This window comes from Terrapene carolina, unplaced genomic scaffold, assembly GCF_002925995.2.
Source record: "Terrapene carolina triunguis isolate 2854851 unplaced genomic scaffold, T_m_triunguis-2.0 Scaffold211, whole genome shotgun sequence".
NCBI classification, from domain to species: domain Eukaryota; kingdom Metazoa; phylum Chordata; order Testudines; family Emydidae; genus Terrapene; species Terrapene triunguis.
Genome location: NW_020664562.1, coordinates 20,638,286 through 20,659,607, shown reverse-complemented (window position 1 = coordinate 20,659,607; position 21,322 = coordinate 20,638,286). Strand labels below are relative to the sequence as shown.

The window sequence follows — 21,322 nt, the reverse complement described above, 5'->3', positions numbered from 1 at the left end:
ACAGAAGATGGACTACTGATGGCAATTCCTCTCCAAAAGTTTCCATTACATGAGGAGAAAGGCTTTAACTACTCCCTCTCTGGCCCCAGAAATGAAGGAGATGCAGCACCAAGTTTGGACAGTCTCTTCCTGCAATAAGTGAAGCCTGGCACCAGGGCTGGAGCCTGGGGCATCCAATCCAAGTCCTGGGGCATCAGATCTGGCAAGTTTCTCGTCTCAGGCACAGCCGGGCTGAGGAGTCTCTCCCCAGCTAAAGGAGCCAGACTTTGAGGGAAACAGTCAAAGAATTTCCCTCCAAAAAGCGGGCCTCCAGTTAGCAGGGCTGGGAGATGGGCCTAGGAGTGGGCCTTGTGGGCAGCAAGGCTAGGAAACCGCCCTGCTTATCTAGCCTGCGTTGGCCCCCGCGGGGGGACTAGTTTGGCTCAGACAGGCAGGTGACGAGGGGCATCGCAGAAGCGCCAGTAGCTGCTGCTACTGAGCATGCGCACAGCGCACGGGCATGCCCAGTGACAACGAGGGAGCCCAATCTGATGGGGAGCAGAGCCTGGCACTCGGCAACCTTCGGCGGTTTCCGTGGGGGCCCGGCCGCCATTTTCTCGTTGCCTCTCTCCGCTCGCTGCCTGCGCGGCTCCCTGCCCTGCTCGCCAGCGCTTTGTCTTGTTCGGCGATGGACGGGTGAGTAACGGGGCGGTGGGGGAGCGGGTGCCGCCGTCGCACCCGCTGGTTTATTGTTGCCTTCCCGTTGGGGGCTGGGCAGAGCGGGGCTCGCTCTCCACCCCGCGGGTGTCTGGGAGGAGCAGGGTGCCCAGCACACCCCACTGAATAACGGGGATTAGCTCCTGCATCCTCCCTGTGGGGGAGCTGGAGACCGACTGGGGCCCAGCGAGGATGGGGGGAGCTTCTGCATAACGCGGGCTCAGATGCGGGGCTGGGGAGGGTCCGTTCCTGACTCACCTAGGGCTGTGTGAGCCCTTACTTAGCGCCCTGTTCATTCTGTGGCCCTCTCAATGGTGTGTGTGTGTGGGGGGGGTGTGTGCCCCCATTCCCTCCCTCTTATTCCCTCCCCCTCATTTGTGGGGTTAGGGGAAACGCTCTGAACAAGACCCCTGCTTGTTTTGGAGCTGGCCAGAGAGGAGGAGCAGCAGCAGGAGGAGGCAGATGTCAAGCTCTTTTGTTTTCAATAGCTGTTTAATAGCCCTCTGGCTTTTTTTTTATTTAAGGTAGAAAGATGCCTTTGTGTATACTGGAGACAGGCAGTAAAAGCCTAAGTAGGGAAGCGTTTGCAGGCGTCAACCATATGGGACAGCAAGGGCCTTCATTCGTGGCAGGGAGCTTGGGTGGGTAGTTATACACAAGGCCCTCTTTTCATTGGGGCTGGGAACCACCGCTGGTGTTTATAGCTACTGTCAGCATAAACACTTGTACTTGTGCAGCATCTTACAGTCCTCATTTAACTTTCCTCCCTCTTTTGAGACCAATTAAACAATCTCTTGTGTTTGTGTGAGAAATGTATAACCTATTGGTAATGTGATTTTAAAGTCTTTTTATGGTTGCTTGTCAGCATAATGTTGGTGTTACAAACCCTGTCTAAAAAGTCAATCCTTTGTGCTACTCACAAATTGATACCCATGGAAGTGGCATACTTTACTTATCATGTTTTGTTTTTAATATTTTATGATATTTGTGTTAATTAGGGTATCCTGGCTATATTCTGTTTTGGGTTGTTATATTCTGCCTACCCAATGCTAGATCCTGTAAATGGATCTGCATAAGAGCATGTCTGTGCTGTTGTTTCACATGGGTGTAGGGTGCCATTTGTAGGCGCTAGCCTTCAATGTGGTCAGCTTTTTCAGTTCAGAAATAGTATTAATCACTTTCTGCCCTGAATTGTTCTGTAGGGATCACTGTTAAAGAATGAACAGAAAGGTATCTTATGTACTACACCTGTCCTTAAATCCTCCTATTCTCACTCTATCCATTGTCCCACAAAGTCCAGAGACTTCCTCTTCAGACTTTCTGGCATTGGCCAAAATGGATATCTATCAGACTCTAGAAAGAGGAGGCTGGATGGGGTGGGTTCTCTGACTGTGGGACCTAATTCCTCTCACTTCTTAAGTCCTGTGTCCAGACAGAGCTTCTTTGGGTAGTGTTCACTGACATCATGGACACCTTTTGTAGCTGTGGGCACTCTCTGGGATTCTCTGTTCAGTGTGCCTTCTGGATGTCTTTTATTTTGAACCTTTGAGCCCACTCCCATTCCTGTTTTGTTTTTTGTTGACCCCTCTCCTCTTGAGGGGTCGGTCTTTGCTATTTTAATTTCTAAATACTAAAGTTAATTAAAATATATTAAGAGTTCAGTTTTATGGGGAAATCATTTATTTTGAGAGTCAATCTGTGGCTTGAAAACTCAGACATGTTTCTTACTATTAAATCAGGTTTCTTGTTTTCTTTACAGCATTGTCACTGATGTTGCAGTTGGCGTGAAGGTAGGATGTGAAGCTAGTTGATGCTAAACTAGCAACCTGTTAATATGATATATGTTAATTTGTGGAGTTGAAGTGAGCTGCAAGATTTTAATAAGTGATTGTCAGCTGACATTTTGTCATCGGGATATGCTTTAATAAACAGAAAACGTTAAGTTGGAAACTGACTAGAAATGAGAGAATCTGTTATCAAGACCAGTCACGTGGATGGCAGATGAATATAGTGATATAATTTATTCTAAAGATTATTCAAACAGATGTATTCTCTCAGAAATAATGTTTGGGCAACGTTCTGTTCTCACTGCTGCATGATGACCTTAAAAGCTCATATTTTCCCCTCTCCCTACCTGTAAAAAACTCCAAATGAGGCCAACAAGAATTGGATACCTATAATTGGAGCAGAATATGGGAATGAAGTTTTGACCTGCAGATCTGAGAGCAGAAGTTAGCTGTTTTTTTGTTTGTTTGTTTTTTTTACCCCCAAACTCCCATTTCCTCATTGGTACACTTCTTATAACTGGAGAACTTTCATATAGTTAATTTCAGTTAGCCCTCTGATTCTTTCACTCTTCAAATGAATTTTGCATTCAGGAATCCGATCAATACTTTTAGGAGCTGGATGCGACAAAAATATAGTTAGCATGAAGGGAACAATGACACAGGGCTAGCCTGGAACTATACAGACAAATATGTTGCCACAGGTGCACAATTTATGAACAGATGAGAGAGTTGTCTAGTGTGTGTATATTACTTGTCGAAGAGCATATTTGGGATTATGGAAGTGAACACAGCAAAATTCTTTCATTATGAAGTAGACTCTTGAAAGTAACACTCCATAAAATAAAGTTCCAGCTGTTCTAGAAACAACTAAATTGTACAATTTCAGCACTCTAACCCCTTTCGGTATCAGTCTCTTAGGGAATGCCCTGAATCATGTGTAATGAAATAATTCCTGTTAAATCATGCATTGTTTGAAAGGATTGTGCAAATTCTGTTAGAGATCCTTTGTTTTACATCCTGGGTACTTAAAGGCAACACTTTCCTTCATTGTAAAACCATCACATTCTTAGAATTCTAAGTTCATGTTGATAAGTGTAACTGTTGATGTGACATGTTCAGAGCAAATTGAGGCCACTTATCTGAAGTGTGTTTTAAAATAAATGTGAAATTTCTTGCTATCCACTTGCCTATGAAATGTAAACATTTCAGTGGGGATATTTATTTTGTTTATCTGATTGTGGAAAATGTAGTGTCATGAGCTTAAGCAAGATTAGCAAGCTACAACAATCATAAAGGGAGGAGCCTTTAGAGAACAAGCCTCAAAAATTAGATCAGAAATCTAGAGTAATATATAGACAGGGAAATAGTCATGGGTACTTGATAGTGTTAGCGGTATGTACCTCACCATTTTTTCTTGAAGATAGACTTTGTGGTATGTGTTTTTAAAGGGAAAAAGGATCTATTTGCACAGACAGGGAAAGTACAGAATAAGAGCTAGTCTTTGAAGAAAGCAATTACAAGCCATTAAGCCTAACTTCAGGCAGATTGGTTGAAACTATAGTGGAGAACAGAAATATAGATGAACGTGATATGTTGGGGAAGAGTTAACCTGGCTTTTGTAAAGGGAAATCATGCCTCAACAACATATTAGAATTCTTTGAGGGGGCTCAACAAGCATGTGGACAAGGGTGAACCAGTGGAATAGTTTACTTGGACTTTCAGAAAGTCTTTGACAAGGTCCCTCACTAAAGCCTTTTAAATAAGCTAAGTAGTCATTGGATAAGAGGGAACGTCCTCTCGTGGATCAGTAACTGGCTGAAAGATGGGAAACAAAGAGTAGGAATAAATGGTCCATTTTCAGAATGGAGAGAGGTAAATATTGGTGTCCCTGAGAGATCTGTACTGGGACTAGTGCTGGTCAAGGTATTTGTAAATGATCTGGAAAAAGCAGTAAATAGTGAGGTGGAAAAGTTTGAAGATGATATAAAATTACTTAAAATAGTTAAATCCAAAACAGATTGCGAAGAGTTACAAAGGAATCTCACAAAACTGGGAGATTGGACAACAAAATGGCCTATGAAATTCAGTGTTGATAAATGCGAAGTAATACATATTGGAAAATATTATCCCAACGATACATACAAAATGATGGGTTCTAAAATTAGCTGTTACCACTCAAGAGAGAGCTCTTGGAGTCATTGTGATTAGTTCCCTGAAAACATCAGCTGAATGTGCAACGGCAGTCAAAAAAGTTAAAAACTTTAGAAACCATTATGAAAGGGATAGATAATAAGACAGTAAATATAATGCCACTATATAAATCCATGGAGTGCCCATAGCTATTGTGTACAGTTCTGATTGCCCCATTTCATAAAAGGTATCTTAGAAATGGAAAAGACAGAGAAGGGCAACAAAAATGATTGGGGTATGGAACAACTTCCATATGAGGAGAGATTAAAAAGAATGGCACTGTTAGTCTTAAAAAAGAGGCAACTAAGGTCTATAAAATCATGAATGGTGTAGAGAAAGTGAATAAGGAAGTGTTATTTACCCCTTCACATAACACAAGAACCAGGGGTCACCCAATGAAATTAATAGGCAGCAGGTTTAAAACAAACAAAAGGAAGTACTTCTTCACACAACGCACAGTCAGCCTTTGGAATTTGTTGCTGGGGATGTTGTGAAGGCCAAAAGTATAACTGGCTTCAAAAAACAATTAGATAAGTTCATGGAGGATGGACCCGTCAAAGGCTTTTAGCCAAGATGGTCAGGGACACAACCCCATTCTCTGGGTGTCCCTAAGCCTCTGACTGCCATAAACTGGCACTGGGTGACGGGATGAATCACTCTATAATTGCCCTGTTCTGTTCATTCCTTTTGAAGCATCTGACATTCGCCATTGTCAGAAGACAGGATACCGGGCTAGATAGACGATTGGTCTGATCCAGTATGGCCGTTCTTATAAGTGAGCCAGACCAAGGCTATGTTTACACTAAAAATTGATGTTTACTCAAGTTACATCAGCATACAGCTGCCGCAGTTAGTACATCTCTTGTGCACGTGCATACTTGGCTCCTTGTGCTGGCAGTGCATGTATTCACTAGGAGTGCTTGTGTCAATGCAGAGTGCAGTGCCCAATGGGTAGGCAGTCTCACTGTGCAACTAGACACTATCCAGCTCGCTAGTTTTGGGGGAGTTTTGGCAATGCATGATGGGGCCAAAACGAGTCGCATGGGGTGACTGGGAGCATGGGTCAATGTCCCAGTTTACAGCTGTCTCCATCCCATAATTGTATGTGTCTCCCATAATTTTCGTGTCTTTTTTTCAAAATCCCACAAACCCACGTGTCCCTCCTTGCTGTCCGCCATCTCAGACAGAAGCACGAAGCCTGCACAGTTCTGCACTATTGTCAGGAGCATTGCAAGCACAGGGTTCCACGATCCTGTAGTATTTGCAGAGCCGCAAGAAGACCTGAATTGGGGGAAGGAGGGGGGAAAAATGATTCCTTGGAGGGCAGATTGTCATGGGACATAGCAAGAATCAATTGAATGGTGTGCATGGAACAGATGGAGAAGGTGGAGCACCACTTCTGGACCTGAGAAACAAGCACTGACTGACTGGTGGGATCGCATCGTAATGTAAGTTTGGGATGATGAGCAGTGGCTGCGGAACTTTTGGATGTACAAGGCCATGTCCCTGGATCTGTGTAGGGAGCTTACCCCAGCCCTTCAGCACAAGACACCAAAATGAGAGCTGCACTGACAGTGGAGAAGTGAGTGGCGCTCACAAGTGGAACACCAGATTGTTACCTGTCTGAAATCAATTTGGAGTCAGGAAATTCACCGTGGTGGCTGTTGCCGTGCGAGTGTACAGAGCTTTTAAATGCCTCATGCTGTACAGAATTGTGACTCTGTAATGTGCAGGACATACTGGATGGCTTTGCAGCTGTGGGGTTCCTGAACTGTGGTGGAGCAATAGATGGCATGCATATTCCTATTCTGGCACCAGACCATGTTGCCACTGAGTACATCAATAGAAAGGGCTACTTTTCTATGATTATGCAAGCATAGGTGGATCACTGGGACGCTTCACCAACATCAGTGTCCGATCCTGGAAGGTGCGTGACACTCACATCTTTAAGAACACAGGACTGTTCAGAAAGCTACAAGCATGGACTCTTTCCCTACTGGCAGATTGCCACTGGCAATATTGAAATACCAATCCCTTGCTCCCCTGGCTCATGAAGCCATAGATTGGTCACCTCGACAGCACCAAGGAACGATTCAACTACTGGCTCAGCAGGTATTGAGTGACAGTTGAATGTGCATTTGGTCATTTGAAGGGTCGCTGGTGTTGCCGACTCACAAGATTGGACCTCAGGGAGAAAAATATCCCAATGTTTATATCCCACAGCTACCTGCTGTGTCCTGCTTAATATCTGTGAAGCAAAAGGGGAAAAGTTTCTGCCAGGATGGAGGGCAGAGGTGGAGTGGCTGTCTGCTAAATTTGAACAGGGCTATTAGAAGAGATGAACATGGAGCTATACAGCTCAGGGAGGCTTTGAAAGGCAATTTTAACAGTGAGTGGAGTAATGTGTGGCGTTGTAGTATTCTCTATCTGGCCCTGCTCTTTTGTGGCCTGGTAAGAATTGTGTGGTGATTACTGTACATGTAGGAATATAACATTGTCAGCTCACCTATTATTTTTGTTTGTGACTGATCCTCTGAGTTGTGTGATACAGTGCAGTAACAGGTAATTGGTTGCTTTCTGAATTGCTAAGCACTCAGCAGCATATGTTGTGAATTAATAAAGATGAATTATGTTCCAAATAATAGAATTGTATTATGTAACAAAATCAGTGCAAAAGAACCACTGCAATTTTAAAACAAATAAATTGAAAATTTAATAAAACTTTCTAAATTAATAGAACAGAACTTTTCAAGAGGAAAGAACGTTGATGTCCATTTCAGCTACCACATATATCTACCATGGCTTTTGCAAGTCAGTGTATGTGAAGCTGTGTTGTCTTTAATGTCTCCCAGGGTGGAGTGGTAGGGAGAGTGCATTGACCTTTGATGCCATGTGGAATGTTAGTGGAGGAGGAAGAGAAGGTATAGGGAGATCCCAATATTGAGTTCTCAATGGGCTGCAGAGGGAGGTCCACCAGAGTCTGCAGGATCTGTGTTTGCTGCCTGAGAAGCCCCATTATGTCCTGGTACATCTCCCTCTCCTTTTTCCTGCTGGGACTCCTGGGCTTTTCTCCTCTACCACTCTTTCCTTCTCCAGACTGTCTACAATGTTCATCCTCCAGGCCCTGTGCTCATGATCCAATGCAGCACGGGCTTGCAGGATCTCATTGAACATGTCATAGAATCATGGATCATAAGGGGCCCACAAGGTCATTAGTCTAATCTGCTGCCAAGATGCAAGATTTGTTGAGTCTAAACTATCCAAGACAAGTGGCTATCCAACCTTCTTTTGAAAACCTCCAGTGAAGGAGTTTCCACGAGCTCCGTAGGCAGTCCGTTCCATTGTCCTACTGTTATTACAGTTAGGAAGTTTTTCCTGAGATTTAATCTACATCTGTTGTGCTGTAATTTGAACCCATTGCCTCTTGTCCTGCCCTCTGTGACAAGAGAGAACAGTTTTTCTCTATCTTTTTTTTTATGGCAGCCTTTCAAATATTTGAAGAATGCTCTCATGTCCCCCCCACCTCAGCCTCATCTTTTCTAAGCTAAACATACCCAGTTCCTTCAGCCTTTGCTCATATGGCTTGCATTCCAGCCCTTTGATCATCTTTGTCACATACCTCTGGATCCTTTCAAGTTTCTCCACATCCTTTCTATACATTGGTGACCAAAATTGGACACAGTACTCCAGCTGAGGCCTCACCAGCGCCGAGTAGAGTGGTACTATCACCTCCTGTGACTTGCATGCTATGCCTCTGTTAATGCAATCTAAAATTGCATTTGCTTTTTTTGCAACAGCATCACACTGTTTCATGTTGAAGTTGTGATCCACCACAACTCCCAGATCTTTTTCAGCAGTGCTGCTGCCAAGCCAGTTATCTGCCGTTCTGTATTTGTGCATTTGTTTTTTCTTCCCTAAGTGTAGCACCTTACATTTAGTGTTGTTGAATTTAATTTTGTTGTTTATAGCCCAGTTCTCCAATTTATCAAGATCCCTTTGAATTTTAGCTCTACCCTCCAAAGTGTTTGTAACCTCCCCACCCAGCTTTGTCATCTACAAATTTGATCCTACATCCAGGTCCTTTAACCAATTATGTATCTGCTTAATGGTAGTTTCACTGAGTCTGCATTTCTCCAGCTTACTTACCAGAATGTTATGTGGAACTGTGTCAAAAGCCTTGCTAAAATCCATGTATATATGTCCACTACATTCCTCCTATCCACCAAACCAGTTACCCCGTCAAAGAAAGAAATCAAATTTGTTTGGCATGATTTGTTCTTAGTAAATTCATGTTGGCCACTAGTGATTACCCCTTCATCTTCCAGGTATCTACAAATTAATAGAGCCCTGCAAATCTGAAGCTGTCTGCTTTGTATCCACGGATATCCGCAGACCATTTTTGCAGATCATAACTTGGATGTGAATACAAATTTTGTATCCGCACAGGGCTCTGCAGCACACCCTCACCCGAACAGAATGGCTGTCACCCAGCCTGCAGACTCCAGCTTGGCTCTCTGAATCACGCAGCAACATGCTGGGCATTCTGGGAGTTGTAGTCGTCAGCTTGCTCGGAAGGAGGAGGTAAACTACAACTCCCAGAAGGCAGTGAGCCAAAGCGCCATTTTGAAGGTGTGGTTGTTCTTTAAATGAGCAGGCAGCTATAGCTGCGTGCATTAGAGCCTCCGCAACTGCATAGGGGTGTCCGAGCCCACCATGGGGAGGGCGGCACTGCATAGAAGGGCCCAGAATTGTAGCCTCCCTGCCCAGAGTGGGTACGGCAGGGGTAGAGCGGGTGGCAGGGCAGGAGGTCTCTGGGGAGAAGTAGTTCTGGAGTGGGCGGTTGGGGGCTTGATGCAGTCCTGTGTCATTGCTGCGCCCTGACCTGTGGAGCTGTTTAGAGCCCTGCAAATCCCCAGCTATCCGCGGACAATTTTTGCAGATCAGACGCAGATACACCTTTTTGTATCCACGCAGGACTATACAAATTAAATGTTTTATACATTGCTCTAGTAGCTTCCCAGGTATCGAGGTCAGGCTGACTGGTCTGTAGTTCCCCAGCTCCTCCTTTTCTCCCTTTTTAAAGATGGGCACTCCGTTAGCCCTTCTCCCATCTTCCAGGTCCTCTCCTGTCATCTATGAGTTTGCAAATTTTATTGTCTGTGGCTTCGAGATTTCTTCAGTTAATTCCTTCAGCACCCTGAAGTGAACAGCATCAGGCCCTGCTGACTTGAGTTCATTCAGATTAGTCAGAAGATCTGATGTATTATTTACTTATCCTTATCTGCATTCCTTCCCCTTTATTGGCAATGATAATATGACTGGACAACTAATGAAGTTATTGTGAGAAGACTGAAACAAAGTAGGCATTGAGCAGCTCTGCCTTCCTATAATCTTCTGTTACCAACTCACCTTCTCCATTGAGCAGTGGGCCCACACGATTCATGATCTTTCTTTTGTTGTATGACATATTTGTAGAGCCAATTCTTGTTGTCTCTCTCATTTCTTGACTGCTGTAACTCAGTCTTTGCCTTGGCTTTTGTCCCTATATGCTCACACTATTCCCATGTATACTTCCTTGGTGACATGCCCTTGCTTCCATTTCCTGTATGTATCCCTTTTGGTTTTTACATAGCTAAAAGGTTCCTGATGCAGCCACATTGACCTCCTGTGGCTCTTCTTATCTTTCTTCTGCATAGGGATAGCTTGATGTTGAGCCTCTAATATTACATCTTTTAGGAATCATCAGCCCCCTTTGACTCTTTTTCTTCCTAATTGGTCTTTCCATGGCACCTTGCCTATCATTTCTCCGAGTTGGTTGAAATCTGCCTTTCTGAAATCTAGTGCCCTTGTTTTGCTGTTCTTATGTCCTCCTTTCTTTAGGATCTCGAATTCTATGAAATCCTGATCGCTTCCTTCCAAATTCCTGACCACCTTCATGTTCACAACTGATTCATCCCTGTTGGTCAACGCCAGATCCAAAATGGATGACCCCCTCCTGGTTTCTTCAACTTTCTCAATCAGAAAGTTGTTCCCTACACATGCTAAGAACTTGCAGGACATATTATGCTTTGCTGAAATAGTCTTCTAACAGATATCAGGAAAGTTAAATTATTACTAGCTCATCTTTGGTAATCTTGTTACCCGCTTGTAGAATGCCTCGTCCATTTCCTTCTCCTGATTTGGTGGTCTATAATAGACCTGCACCATAACATCGTTACTATTCTTTTCCCTTTTTATCCTCACCCAGACACTCTTAGTAGGTCTGCCGCTCACTTGCTCTTGGACCTTAGAGCAAGTATATACATTCTTGACATACAGTGCAACAGAGTTGTCCCACCAAGTCTCTGTATAATGCCAATTAAGTCATAATTTTCAACATATACCATGACTTCCAATTCATCCTGCTTGATCCCCATACTCCTTGTATTGGTATACAGACATCGAAGATATTTTGAAGACTGTCCTGTTGCTTTTCTCCTTGCCTCTTTAATGCAGTTGTAGTTTCTAGTCCCTTCTCCAGAATTTAGCCCCTTCCCCTTGACTTCATTACTTGAGCTTATATGTGAATTGGCTATTTTTTTGTCACCAGACCCCATCAGACCTAGTTTCAAGCTCCCCTTACTGGGTTAGCCAGACAATGTCCAAAGATGCTTTTCTCAGTGTTTGGTAGATGGAGCTGATCCCCGTACAGTAATCCTCTTTCCTGGAACATCAGCTCACTGTCAAAGAAGCCAAAACCTTCTCACCGTTACCACCTGCATAGCCATGAATTTACATTCATAGTTTGATGGTCCCTGCCCAGGCCTTTTCCTTCGGGAGAGAGGATGGATGAGAACACTACTTGCATCCCAAACTCTTTTATCCTTCTTCCCAGAGTCATGTAGTGATCCACTCAAGGTCATTCTTGGCAGTATCGTTGGTGTCCACGTGGATAAGTAGGAAGGGGTAGAGGTCCGAGGGCTTGATGAATTTCGGAAGACTCTCTATCACATCCTGAATTCTAGCTCCAGGCAAGCAGCACACTTTTACAGGATTCCTGGTCCCAGATGGCAGATAGATGACTGTCCTGCTTAGGAGGGAGTCCCTGACCACCCCCACCCTTCTCCGCCTCTTGGGACTGGGGGTCATGGAACCCCTGTCCCTATGACAATGCATCCCATGCCTTCTGGTCAATGGGGTCTCCTGCTACCTTCCTTCAGATGACTCTTCCAAGGCATTCTCAACAGGAGTACCTGTGCAGAGAGCCTAAAAGCAGTTGTTTGCTTCTATATGAGTTGGGGGTATATTGACTCTCCTTCTTCTGGAGGTCACACGCTGGCAGTTTTCTTCCCTGTTCTTCAGTCCCCCCTGCACTTCTGTCTCCGATTCTTGGGCATACTGTGCCTGCAGTATCAAATCTTGACTTCTGTCCAGGAAGTCTTCATTTTCTCCGATGCAGTGCAGGGTCGATACTTTGGCCTCAAGTCCTTTAACCTTTTCTTGCAGCATGGAGATCAGCTTGCACTTTGTGCAGATGAAGTCGCTTCTATCCTCTGGGAGAAAGATAAATATGACACATCCTGTGCAGCTGATCTCTCACTACCCACATTTTTTTCCTTGTAATGTATCACAAGCCTCTTCAGATGATGTATTTACCAGGGTGGATTTGATTTAAATCACTAAATCGAGTCTTCCTGACTAATCATGGATTTCTACATAAAAGTGCATTCTTGTTGGTTGTTATAACCTTAATACATATTCTTCACAACTCAGAGATAGATGTAGGTTTCATTTTTAGAAGGTACATACTATACATTTTTAAAGTGATTTATCTTGAAAACTTTATAGGTTAGTTTTACAGCTATATCATTAAATGAATGATTGGTTATTTCATTTTACCAAAGGTAATTGAAGCAGATATTTATGAAGTCATTGGGAGGTGAACTATCTCAAATTCAACAGGCTAATCATTAATATTTGGAGGATTTTTCTTGCCATGCTGTATTATGAGGAGAACATCACCAGACGTTTAACTAAAACAACAACAAACATATAATATTTTAACAAAATAAGCATATGAATTTTTGAATGTAGTTAAACATTCAAGTGTTTTTAAAATCAGGTTTGTTTTTTTGTTTAAAATAGTCTATTTAATTTTTTTTAAAATTCATTTAACTATGTCAGCCAGGTCAACATGAGAGAGTTAAAATATTGGCTTCTGCAGCTAACTCAGTTGTCTTCACTTTAATTTTCCTGTTTGTTCATAATCTGGAAAAGAAAAACAAGCTTTCCTGCTTTTTCAAATCCAAAACAATTTCTCAATTTGGAATGAATTAGTCCAAAGGAAGAAAATATTCTTTCTACACCGACAGAAGAAGCTACTGCTTTTAAAAGTGAGATTATCACTTCCACAGTCTCTGAATCCAAGTGCTTAAGTGAATTCCACCAGTTCACTGGTGTGACTTTCTTTAAAACATCAGCAAACATATATTTCTTGAATGGTTCACCCTTAGCTCTGAAGTTTATTAGTTGGTATTATTGAGGGACGATTGCTGGATGTCCATGTGATAGCTAACTCCTTTTTTCAGCAGTTAAGGTTTGACCCTGGTATTGAGAATATTTGCAAGAAAATGAGCTGGAGATAGTGCTTGTCCGATTCGTTTTTTTAATGTTTGTGATTTAACTGTCGTTGCATATTTCTCTTTTTTTAAGATCTCACTCAGTTCCTTCCAAATTTCAACAGCATCAGCAATAAAACAGCTATTTCCCTGCATTTTGTTCAAGGCTACGGAAATAGGCTTCAGGATACTCCGCATGTGTTCAACATTTCTCTTAAGCCCAATGTTGAGAACTTTGGCTGTGACTGTGAACAAAATCGTGAAAAAATAAATGGCACTAACTGTCATTGGATTAGGCCACTTCTTGATATAGTGCTCAAAACAGTCCACTACTGAGTTCCATTGCACATCTTGTGGGAGAGTTAGTTGGTTCCTCCCACTTTTTTCAGAGCAGCTGCTGCAAAGTGGTTGTTACGGAAGTATTTTGCAATTTCAACAACATTAGCCTTTATTTCTGGAATACTGAAGTCTTTGACTAGGAGGTGCATCAAATGAGCACTGCAACTGTATGTTATTAGTTTGGGACTCTCTTCTAAATAATTTCTTCTCATCTTGGATACATTTGCAGCATTGTCTGTGACCAAGTTGCGTACTAGACATTTGAATTTTTTTCTATGGTTTGTTATAGCTTTTACTGCTACTTGTAAGTATTTTGCTCTATGTGCATTTCCTGATGTATCAGTTGTTTCTATAAGGAAGACATTCCCTTCTTCTGTTGTCACACAAGCACATACAACAGGATCATTGTGGACATTGCTCCACCCATCAAAACTCAGGTTAACAATTTCTCTAGACCTTTTGCACGCTGCTCAATTTCTCTTTCATACACTTTATCCAGCAATTTGCCTGCGACATCTGCTCTGTTGGGTGGACTGTATCCTGGTCTTAATGACTGAACCATGTTAATGAAGTGTGGGTTCTCAATCATACGGAAAGGAGAGTTTGTTGCATAAACAAACCGGCAATTTATTCATCAATTACCTCTTTTTGTAATCTGCTGGTTCTTATCACAAACTTATCTATGGTTGTTTCTGGATGATGGAGATTTTTTTCTTTTTGCTACAGGTGATATACTGTGGCTATGTGACATACATGATGTGACTGAAACACTATCATTGGCAGATAACTCTGAAACTATAGAAAATGATGATGATCTTGAAGGTGGATAGTCTTCAGAATCCTGTATGTTGAGGATGGATTCTCCTAAACAAAATAAGTCAATGCAGTACCATACTGCTCATTTAGTATTACTCATTGCATTCACTGACACTCAGTACTACTTTAAAGGTGAAATTGTAAAAGGAGGTTCTGCCTATTTCAGCTATTTATTTTTTATCACAACTGCATCTAAAATGATAGTACGATAGAGTAACAACTATACTTTTTTTCTCAAACATGAGAATTCAAGAATAGTCCAGAAGGAAGACAAGCAGTCCTTAAGAAAGAAGTATGAAATAAAAGTTTACCAACCTGAAGACCCTGCGTGTTCAGACATGTTCCTTTCGTCATCTTCAACGCAACTTTCTCCTGAGAAGGAATGCTTCTCATGATGTTGTTTCATTCGGGTAATCAGGCCTTGCATTTTTTTGTTGCACTGTTTGCATTTTGCATGCGTGCCTGTCTTACCCACAGGTAGAGGAACTTCATTAAAATATTTCCAAACTGGGTCTCTCTTACGGCCTGCTGCCTTTATAGGTTTTCCCTTCTAGTGAGAGAATGGTATAGTAGATCTCAAATCAATGAAGGCTACACTCAGAAAGACCACAAGACTTCTGGACTATGCTGCTCAAACAGTTTCACTTTTGTTTCTACTGCTCGTCCCTCCCTTCTCACATTTATCTCCAGACTTCTTCCCCTTGTCCAGATCTATTCTGCCCCCAACATTGAACTTTTTGAAAATTTGCACGTTTAGAGAGAGGTAAGGGATTAACTCTGTGTACACAAATTTGCAGAGGGACAATATGGTTGAGCTCTGTTCTTTCTCACCTCTATATATTATTTATTTATTTAAAATATCTTTGCTGTTAATAAGCATGTTATCTCTGGTGACACAAATCCAGTTTGAGAACTGCAAAACTAAGCATCTCTAATGGTATCTTCTAGATTGAGCACTGAGTCCATTGGGTAGATAGAAAGATTAACCTAAATAATCTATACAGAAGCCCCTGGAACCTCATAAAATTGGGTCCGTAATCCATGAACTGTTGGAACTCATTTACAAAACTTTTCTTAAACATTACATGAATATATTGTTTCATACTATAGAATTTATAATCCCTATTCCATGAGGAGATACATTATAGCTCAAAAGGTATCTTAATTAAAACTGTCTTTAGATAGGTTTTTTCCCTCAAAAAGCATCTTATCAAAAATCTAATTTTAAATAAAAAAACACATTTATTATTTTATTTATTTTATTTTTTAAATAATTGATTTTTATCCACCCTGGTATTTACTGTTCCCAGAAGCCTGAAAGGCAAAAACTCTGTGGGCTCTATCCCTAGATGAACTCCTCGGTTGGTTCGCCTCTGTTCACTGCTCACTAGGTTGGCAACTGGCTGCCTTTTTATAAGGCTGCTGGCTCAAAGCAAGTGATCACAGGTCTGGGCTTCCCAGCCATGGCTGGGTCTGGGCTACTGTGGCCATGCTTGAGGCTGGCCCGTGCCGTGCCAAAGCAGAGTTGGGGCCAGAGGAGGGGCGCCCTGCGCCCTTGCTGCACCTAATTGTGGGCCAGGCTAGTTGGGGGCCGGGGAAGGGACGCCCCTCCACCAGCCGCGGCAGGTCCCCAGGTGGGTTCCTTGAGCACCTGCGTGGCACTAAATAGGCTGCTGAGCGGCCGTGCAGCTTACAGGGAACTGAGGTGAGAAGTGAGGAAGAGGGAGAGGACTTATAGGACAAACGAGGACACATATGCATGTAATGTCCAATTAGTCACAGAAAGACAAGTGAACTTAAAAACAAATTACTGCAATGAGTTACCACCTGGTGGTGGAATACGGAGTTGTTGGGCTGGTCTACGCACAGTTCTTGTCCTGATTTAACTAAATTGTATTTAAATCAGTAAAAAACTGTGTGTAGACAAGTCTTTTGTCTATATGGTGATGTGGCAGAGATGAAACTGGGGATTTTTGTAGCATACCTGTGAGCCTGCATGGAATTTCTTTTGGACTGTAGGTAGGATGAGAATGTGTACAGATGTAACTCGTATTCTTGGGGCCCTGGCCTTGGGGAGTCTAGTGATTCTATGTTGCTGTACAAAGTGAGTTGGCTTCTGTTAGTTATTTTTGGAGCAGATTGGGGATATTGCTGTTTGAGGTCAGTGTGTACGGTAAGATGTCTATACATAAATGCACTTCCTCTTCACTAAATAAGCATAAACAAAATATACGCATGCTGTATTTCACTAAAAATTCATCATGTGACAACAGAATATTAATTAAATTCATATCTATCTCTCATGCAAATTGAAATCTGTAAATGAGTGCTTATTGTTCTGTGCCCTCTCCTTCCCCCCAATATACTAACTCAAACTCTTAGTATTTTCATCCCTGGAGACAATGTTTTTTTTAAATGCCTGAAGACACTTTATATTTTGGATTTGCAAGAAACTTTCCCTGAAGAAGAATGACTCAAGCTACTGGAATGGTAGTCACTGATTATTTTGAACACTTGTTTTTGAATGCTGCTACTCCTCCATCATACTGATAGTTTTCACTTGCCTGCAGATGCTGTTAGAAGTTAAGGGTACATCTACACTTCAGTAAAAAACCTGTGGCACCAAGTCTCAGAGCCCGGTCAATTGACTCAGGCCAGCTGTGGCTCTGCTGTGGGTCTTTTATTGCAATGTAAACATACCCTGAGTGTTTCACAGTGGTGTTCTGCTCATGGCTTGACATATGCCCCTAGGCTGAGACTAACTGTGGTAAATGTACAATGTAACTAAAACTACCATTTAACATTTTTTCTGCTTTCTTTCATCACAGAAAAAGTGTCCTATTCTCTACTTAAAATAGATATGTATCATCGGTAAATCAAAATCTCTCCCAAGAGTTAACAGAATTTCTTTTTTAATTATTATATCCCCTTCACCAGATTGTAATTAAAAACTGTTTAGATATTAATTGTATCACAGTAGAGTAGATGATAGTGCTGGCTCTTACTACTATGTTTGAAATAGAGGGATAGTTTTGTTCATTTGTTGACTGTTTTTAGTCAACACCATTTACTTCGTGTTTTGTTTATTTCCATTGTCAGAGGAGACTGCAAATTTGAGTGATGCTTTTATTAAGCCTTCTTCAACCTAAACAAATCTCTTACGTTAGGTATAAGAATCGACTTCCGAAACATTTTTCTCTACTTAAGAGTTAATAAAAAATTGGGCAGACAACTTTTGGATATATATTTTTAGACTTTTAGAATTTTTTTGACAGGTAGCTGCCAAGTTTTAAGTGCAGTAATAGATTTTAAAAATGTTTGCGAATTGGCTTCTTATTTCTATTCTTTGCTTCTTACATGTGGAAAGAGATTTCTACTATAGTTAAAATATATTATTCCTGAGATGTGGGAAAAATAGTTGACAATAGATTTTTTTTGCCAGCCTGAATGGTTTCATGGTTAGACTTCAGGGGATTTTGATGACTGTAATGGCCTGATAAAACTAGGAAGGTGTATAACATAACCTGTGGCATTCAGATTAGATACATTTTCAAAGTAATACATGTTGGGACAAACCATTTTGAAACGAATTATAATATGGATACTAAATTAGTTGCAACATTTAAAGCAAAGATCTATACACTGTGGCTAGTCTCTGCACTTTCGTCCTCCTTTTCTATAGTTTTGTCCTGTAATTTTTGAAAGAACTAAAAGATTTGATTGTATTTGTTGTGCAGTGGTATTATACACAGTTAAACATTCCCTACATTCCACTTCTTTTAATTTTTATATTTCAGATTTACAGTACATGAAGCAATTTATGCTTCTGAAGTTTGTAAATTGCTTTTAGGAGTCACATATTGAAGGCTTAAGTTGACAGTTGAATCTCTTTTTCAAAATTTGGTCCTGCATGAGGAATCTCACAATGTCACTCTTACACATCTGCTTTTCTGGGTAGAACCACACTTTAAATATTTTTCTTCACATTTCTGGTGAAAGACTGCGTTGAGGGCGACAGGATGAGTTAGGAAGGACAAAACAGAATTTGCAGGCATGAGTCAGGATTATTTAAGAGGCTGGGTCTAATACCCTCCATGTTTAAGTTGTAAACTAGTAGTTCATCGAGTAGTTTGTTCTGTACAAAGTCTTCCCTTCGTAGGGTTAGTGTTCTGGCTTTTACTTAAGACAGATCAGGATTCCATGATTTTAAGAGTTGTTGCTTTGCCAAGACTGAAATAGCATCCATCTTTCCAAAACAAAAAGAAAAAATCATGAGAAGCAAGGGACTTGAAAGCCTTCTAGACTCAAAATTGCATGTGCCTAGATCCAGCACTCTTAGAGATGTGGCCTGTGAGTCATCTATGTTCAGGCATGAGAATGAGCAGGTAATTGCCCTCAAGTGAAGCAATGAAAACAGAATCTGAATATATCCAGGTCAGTACAGTGAGCAGCATGGGAATTCCCTTTGGATGTAGGGGAAGGGCTGTGTCTTACAAGCAAACTGAAATCTTAAATATGCAGTAATATTATATTACAAGTTTTTTTTTTTGTTGAGAAACTACCATAGTGTTGGTTTTTTTTAAACAACCGTGTATAATCTGTTTAATTAGTAGTAAAAATAACTACTTTTTTTTTTGTGATGGCTGCCATCACTAGTTATTTTTGTCCATTGCAAACAGAGGTAAAATATCCCTCAGTGGAAATATATTGGTGGGCTGACTGCACAGAAGTGTAGGTATTTTTTAAATTCAACCATCTTGTCGTCCATGATTTTACTTCCATAATTTTGATGTCAAACTATGATATCCTCCCCTTAGCAAATATTGGGGTAGAAATTTAGATCTTCAAAGAGAAAGAAAAAACATTTCAATGAGTTCCATCTGCTACATTTCAGTCATCTTTGTACTTGATAATAGTCATATAGAGTGAATAATGGAAAGGTTCCATAGCTTCTCTGATTGGCTTTCAATTTTGTCTGTTTTAAGTTCATTCTTTTGATCTAATTAAAAATGGTTTCCTCTGACAAGACTCATTGCTGTTTTCTTTTATTAAATTTAAAGTCAAATCATGTTGCCAGTTTGAACCCCAAAATTTGTAGAGCAGAATCTAGAATCAGCAAGGGTGTGAGGCAAACTAAAATTATTCAAAAAAAGAACAGGAGTACTTGTGGCACCTTAGAGACTAACAAATTTATTTTGTTAGCCTCTAAGGTGCCACAAGTACTCCTGTTCTTTTTGCGGATACAGACTAGCACGGCTGCTACTTTGAAACCTAAAATAATCTGTTTAACTTTGAGAACTAGTGCTCAAAACTGAATAAGCTTAGTGACTAATGGCTTGGTATGTTGTGGATTTTAGATATGGGATACTTCAAAACGTGTTTATATATTCCTCTTCATATTCCTATACGTGTGTGTGTGTGTGTGTGTGTGTGTGTGTGTATATATATATAGAATATATACACTAATATTACAGTTTGGGCTTGATTATATGCATCCTGGTATAAGCATACCACTTAGTATTGTGATATTCTCAGATTAGTTTAGTATGTATTTATTATTTAGAATGAAGAACTATCCAAAATATACAGGATGCTTTTCAAACAGAGATAGATAATACCTGCCTCAAGGACAGTACAGTCTGAAACATCTTGATTATTATAAAGATTTTTGTAAGTAAAGCAGTTTGTGGTCAGTACTCAGAATGGAAACAGATTCCATGCAAAGTAATATTTGGTGATTCAGTAACTGGCACTCATCCTTTTCAGCAATGACCCAATGGCCTGGGTTAGTGCTGAGGGTACTGGAGATACCTTTGAATTAAGACACAAAACTGAGGCCCTAACCTCTTTTGGACGTAAAAAATCCAGTAGCCTATTAATGATGACATGCAAAGGAGGGGAGGTTTATGCCCGTTTTAATTCATTTTGACTTCTGAGGAAGGCCTGAAAGATTTAAAAAAAATACACAAACAAAAAATCCTACTTGTTTTACATTGGGTATCTGGGTGTTTTTTTTCTATCCTGGAAGGAAATGAAACCTGATCACTGAGAGGGGAAGTATATTTTTTTAAGTGTTTAGACTGCTTCAGACTTATTTTTTATACTTATTTAACTCAAACACTTGGGGGAAAAGGATCCCTCTTTAAGGATTCAACACCAAATCTCCTCTGGTATCTGCATTCCACATTGAAATCATCTAAAAAGAAGACTCAGAAAGAATAGACTTGATGTTCTTCATAATTTTATGAAGCTTAAACCAAAAAGAAATCCATCCTCCAACAAAAAAAAAAAAGTGTTTTCAGCGTTCCTTTATATACACACCTCTACCTTGATATAACACTGTCCTTGGGAGCCAAAAAATCTTACCACGTTATAGGTGAAACCGCGTTATATTGAACTTGCTTTGATCCGCCGGAGTGCACAGCCCCTTTCCCCCCTCTCCCCCTCCGAGCACTGCTTTACCGTGTTATATCAGAATTCGTGTTATATTGGGTTGCGTTATATCGGGGTAGAGGTGTATTATAAAGAAGTGCAAAACACAACAGTCTGCTATGAACTTTTTCTAATAGGAGTGCTAGCCCTAGCACGTTGGTCAAATTCTAATTTCAGTATTTGCCTGAATTCCCCATTTAGTTTCAGTGGATAAAATATTAACTTCCTATTCTAAAATATTTCGTAAGTCGTGTACTGTTGGACAGCTCTTGTGGTCCCTGGAGGTTGCATTTCAGCTGTGGATGAAGTGATTGTGTGTATGGAATTATTTGAATCGAGAGATGCTATGTAAATATACTGTATTGTCTAGATTTTATTTTTTTTATTTACTGTCACTTTTCTGAAAAGGGAGAATCTGCCAAATCTTATGTAATGTTCATTTAAAGCTCTCTGAAGGGATTTGCC

The 21,322-nt window shown here is 41.0% G+C and overlaps 1 protein-coding gene across 5 annotated transcripts in view; it reads left to right on the top strand.

Moving 5' to 3' along the window:
* The first annotated feature begins 516 nt into the window (after positions 1–516).
* The window catches only part of LOC113407382 (polypyrimidine tract-binding protein 2-like), a 79,453-nt gene continuing 58,647 nt past the window's right edge, over positions 517–21,322 (top strand). For all 5 annotated transcript variants that reach the window (XM_026655813.1, XM_026655812.1, XM_026655811.1 and 2 more), the window contains exons 1-2: positions 517–675; positions 2,456–2,486. Coding sequence is in view for 4 of the 5 variants with exons in the window: in XM_026655812.1 (XP_026511597.1) it covers positions 668–675; positions 2,456–2,486 (39 nt within the window). In the remaining variant the exon portion in view is untranslated. The remainder of the gene's footprint in view (positions 676–2,455; positions 2,487–21,322) is intronic.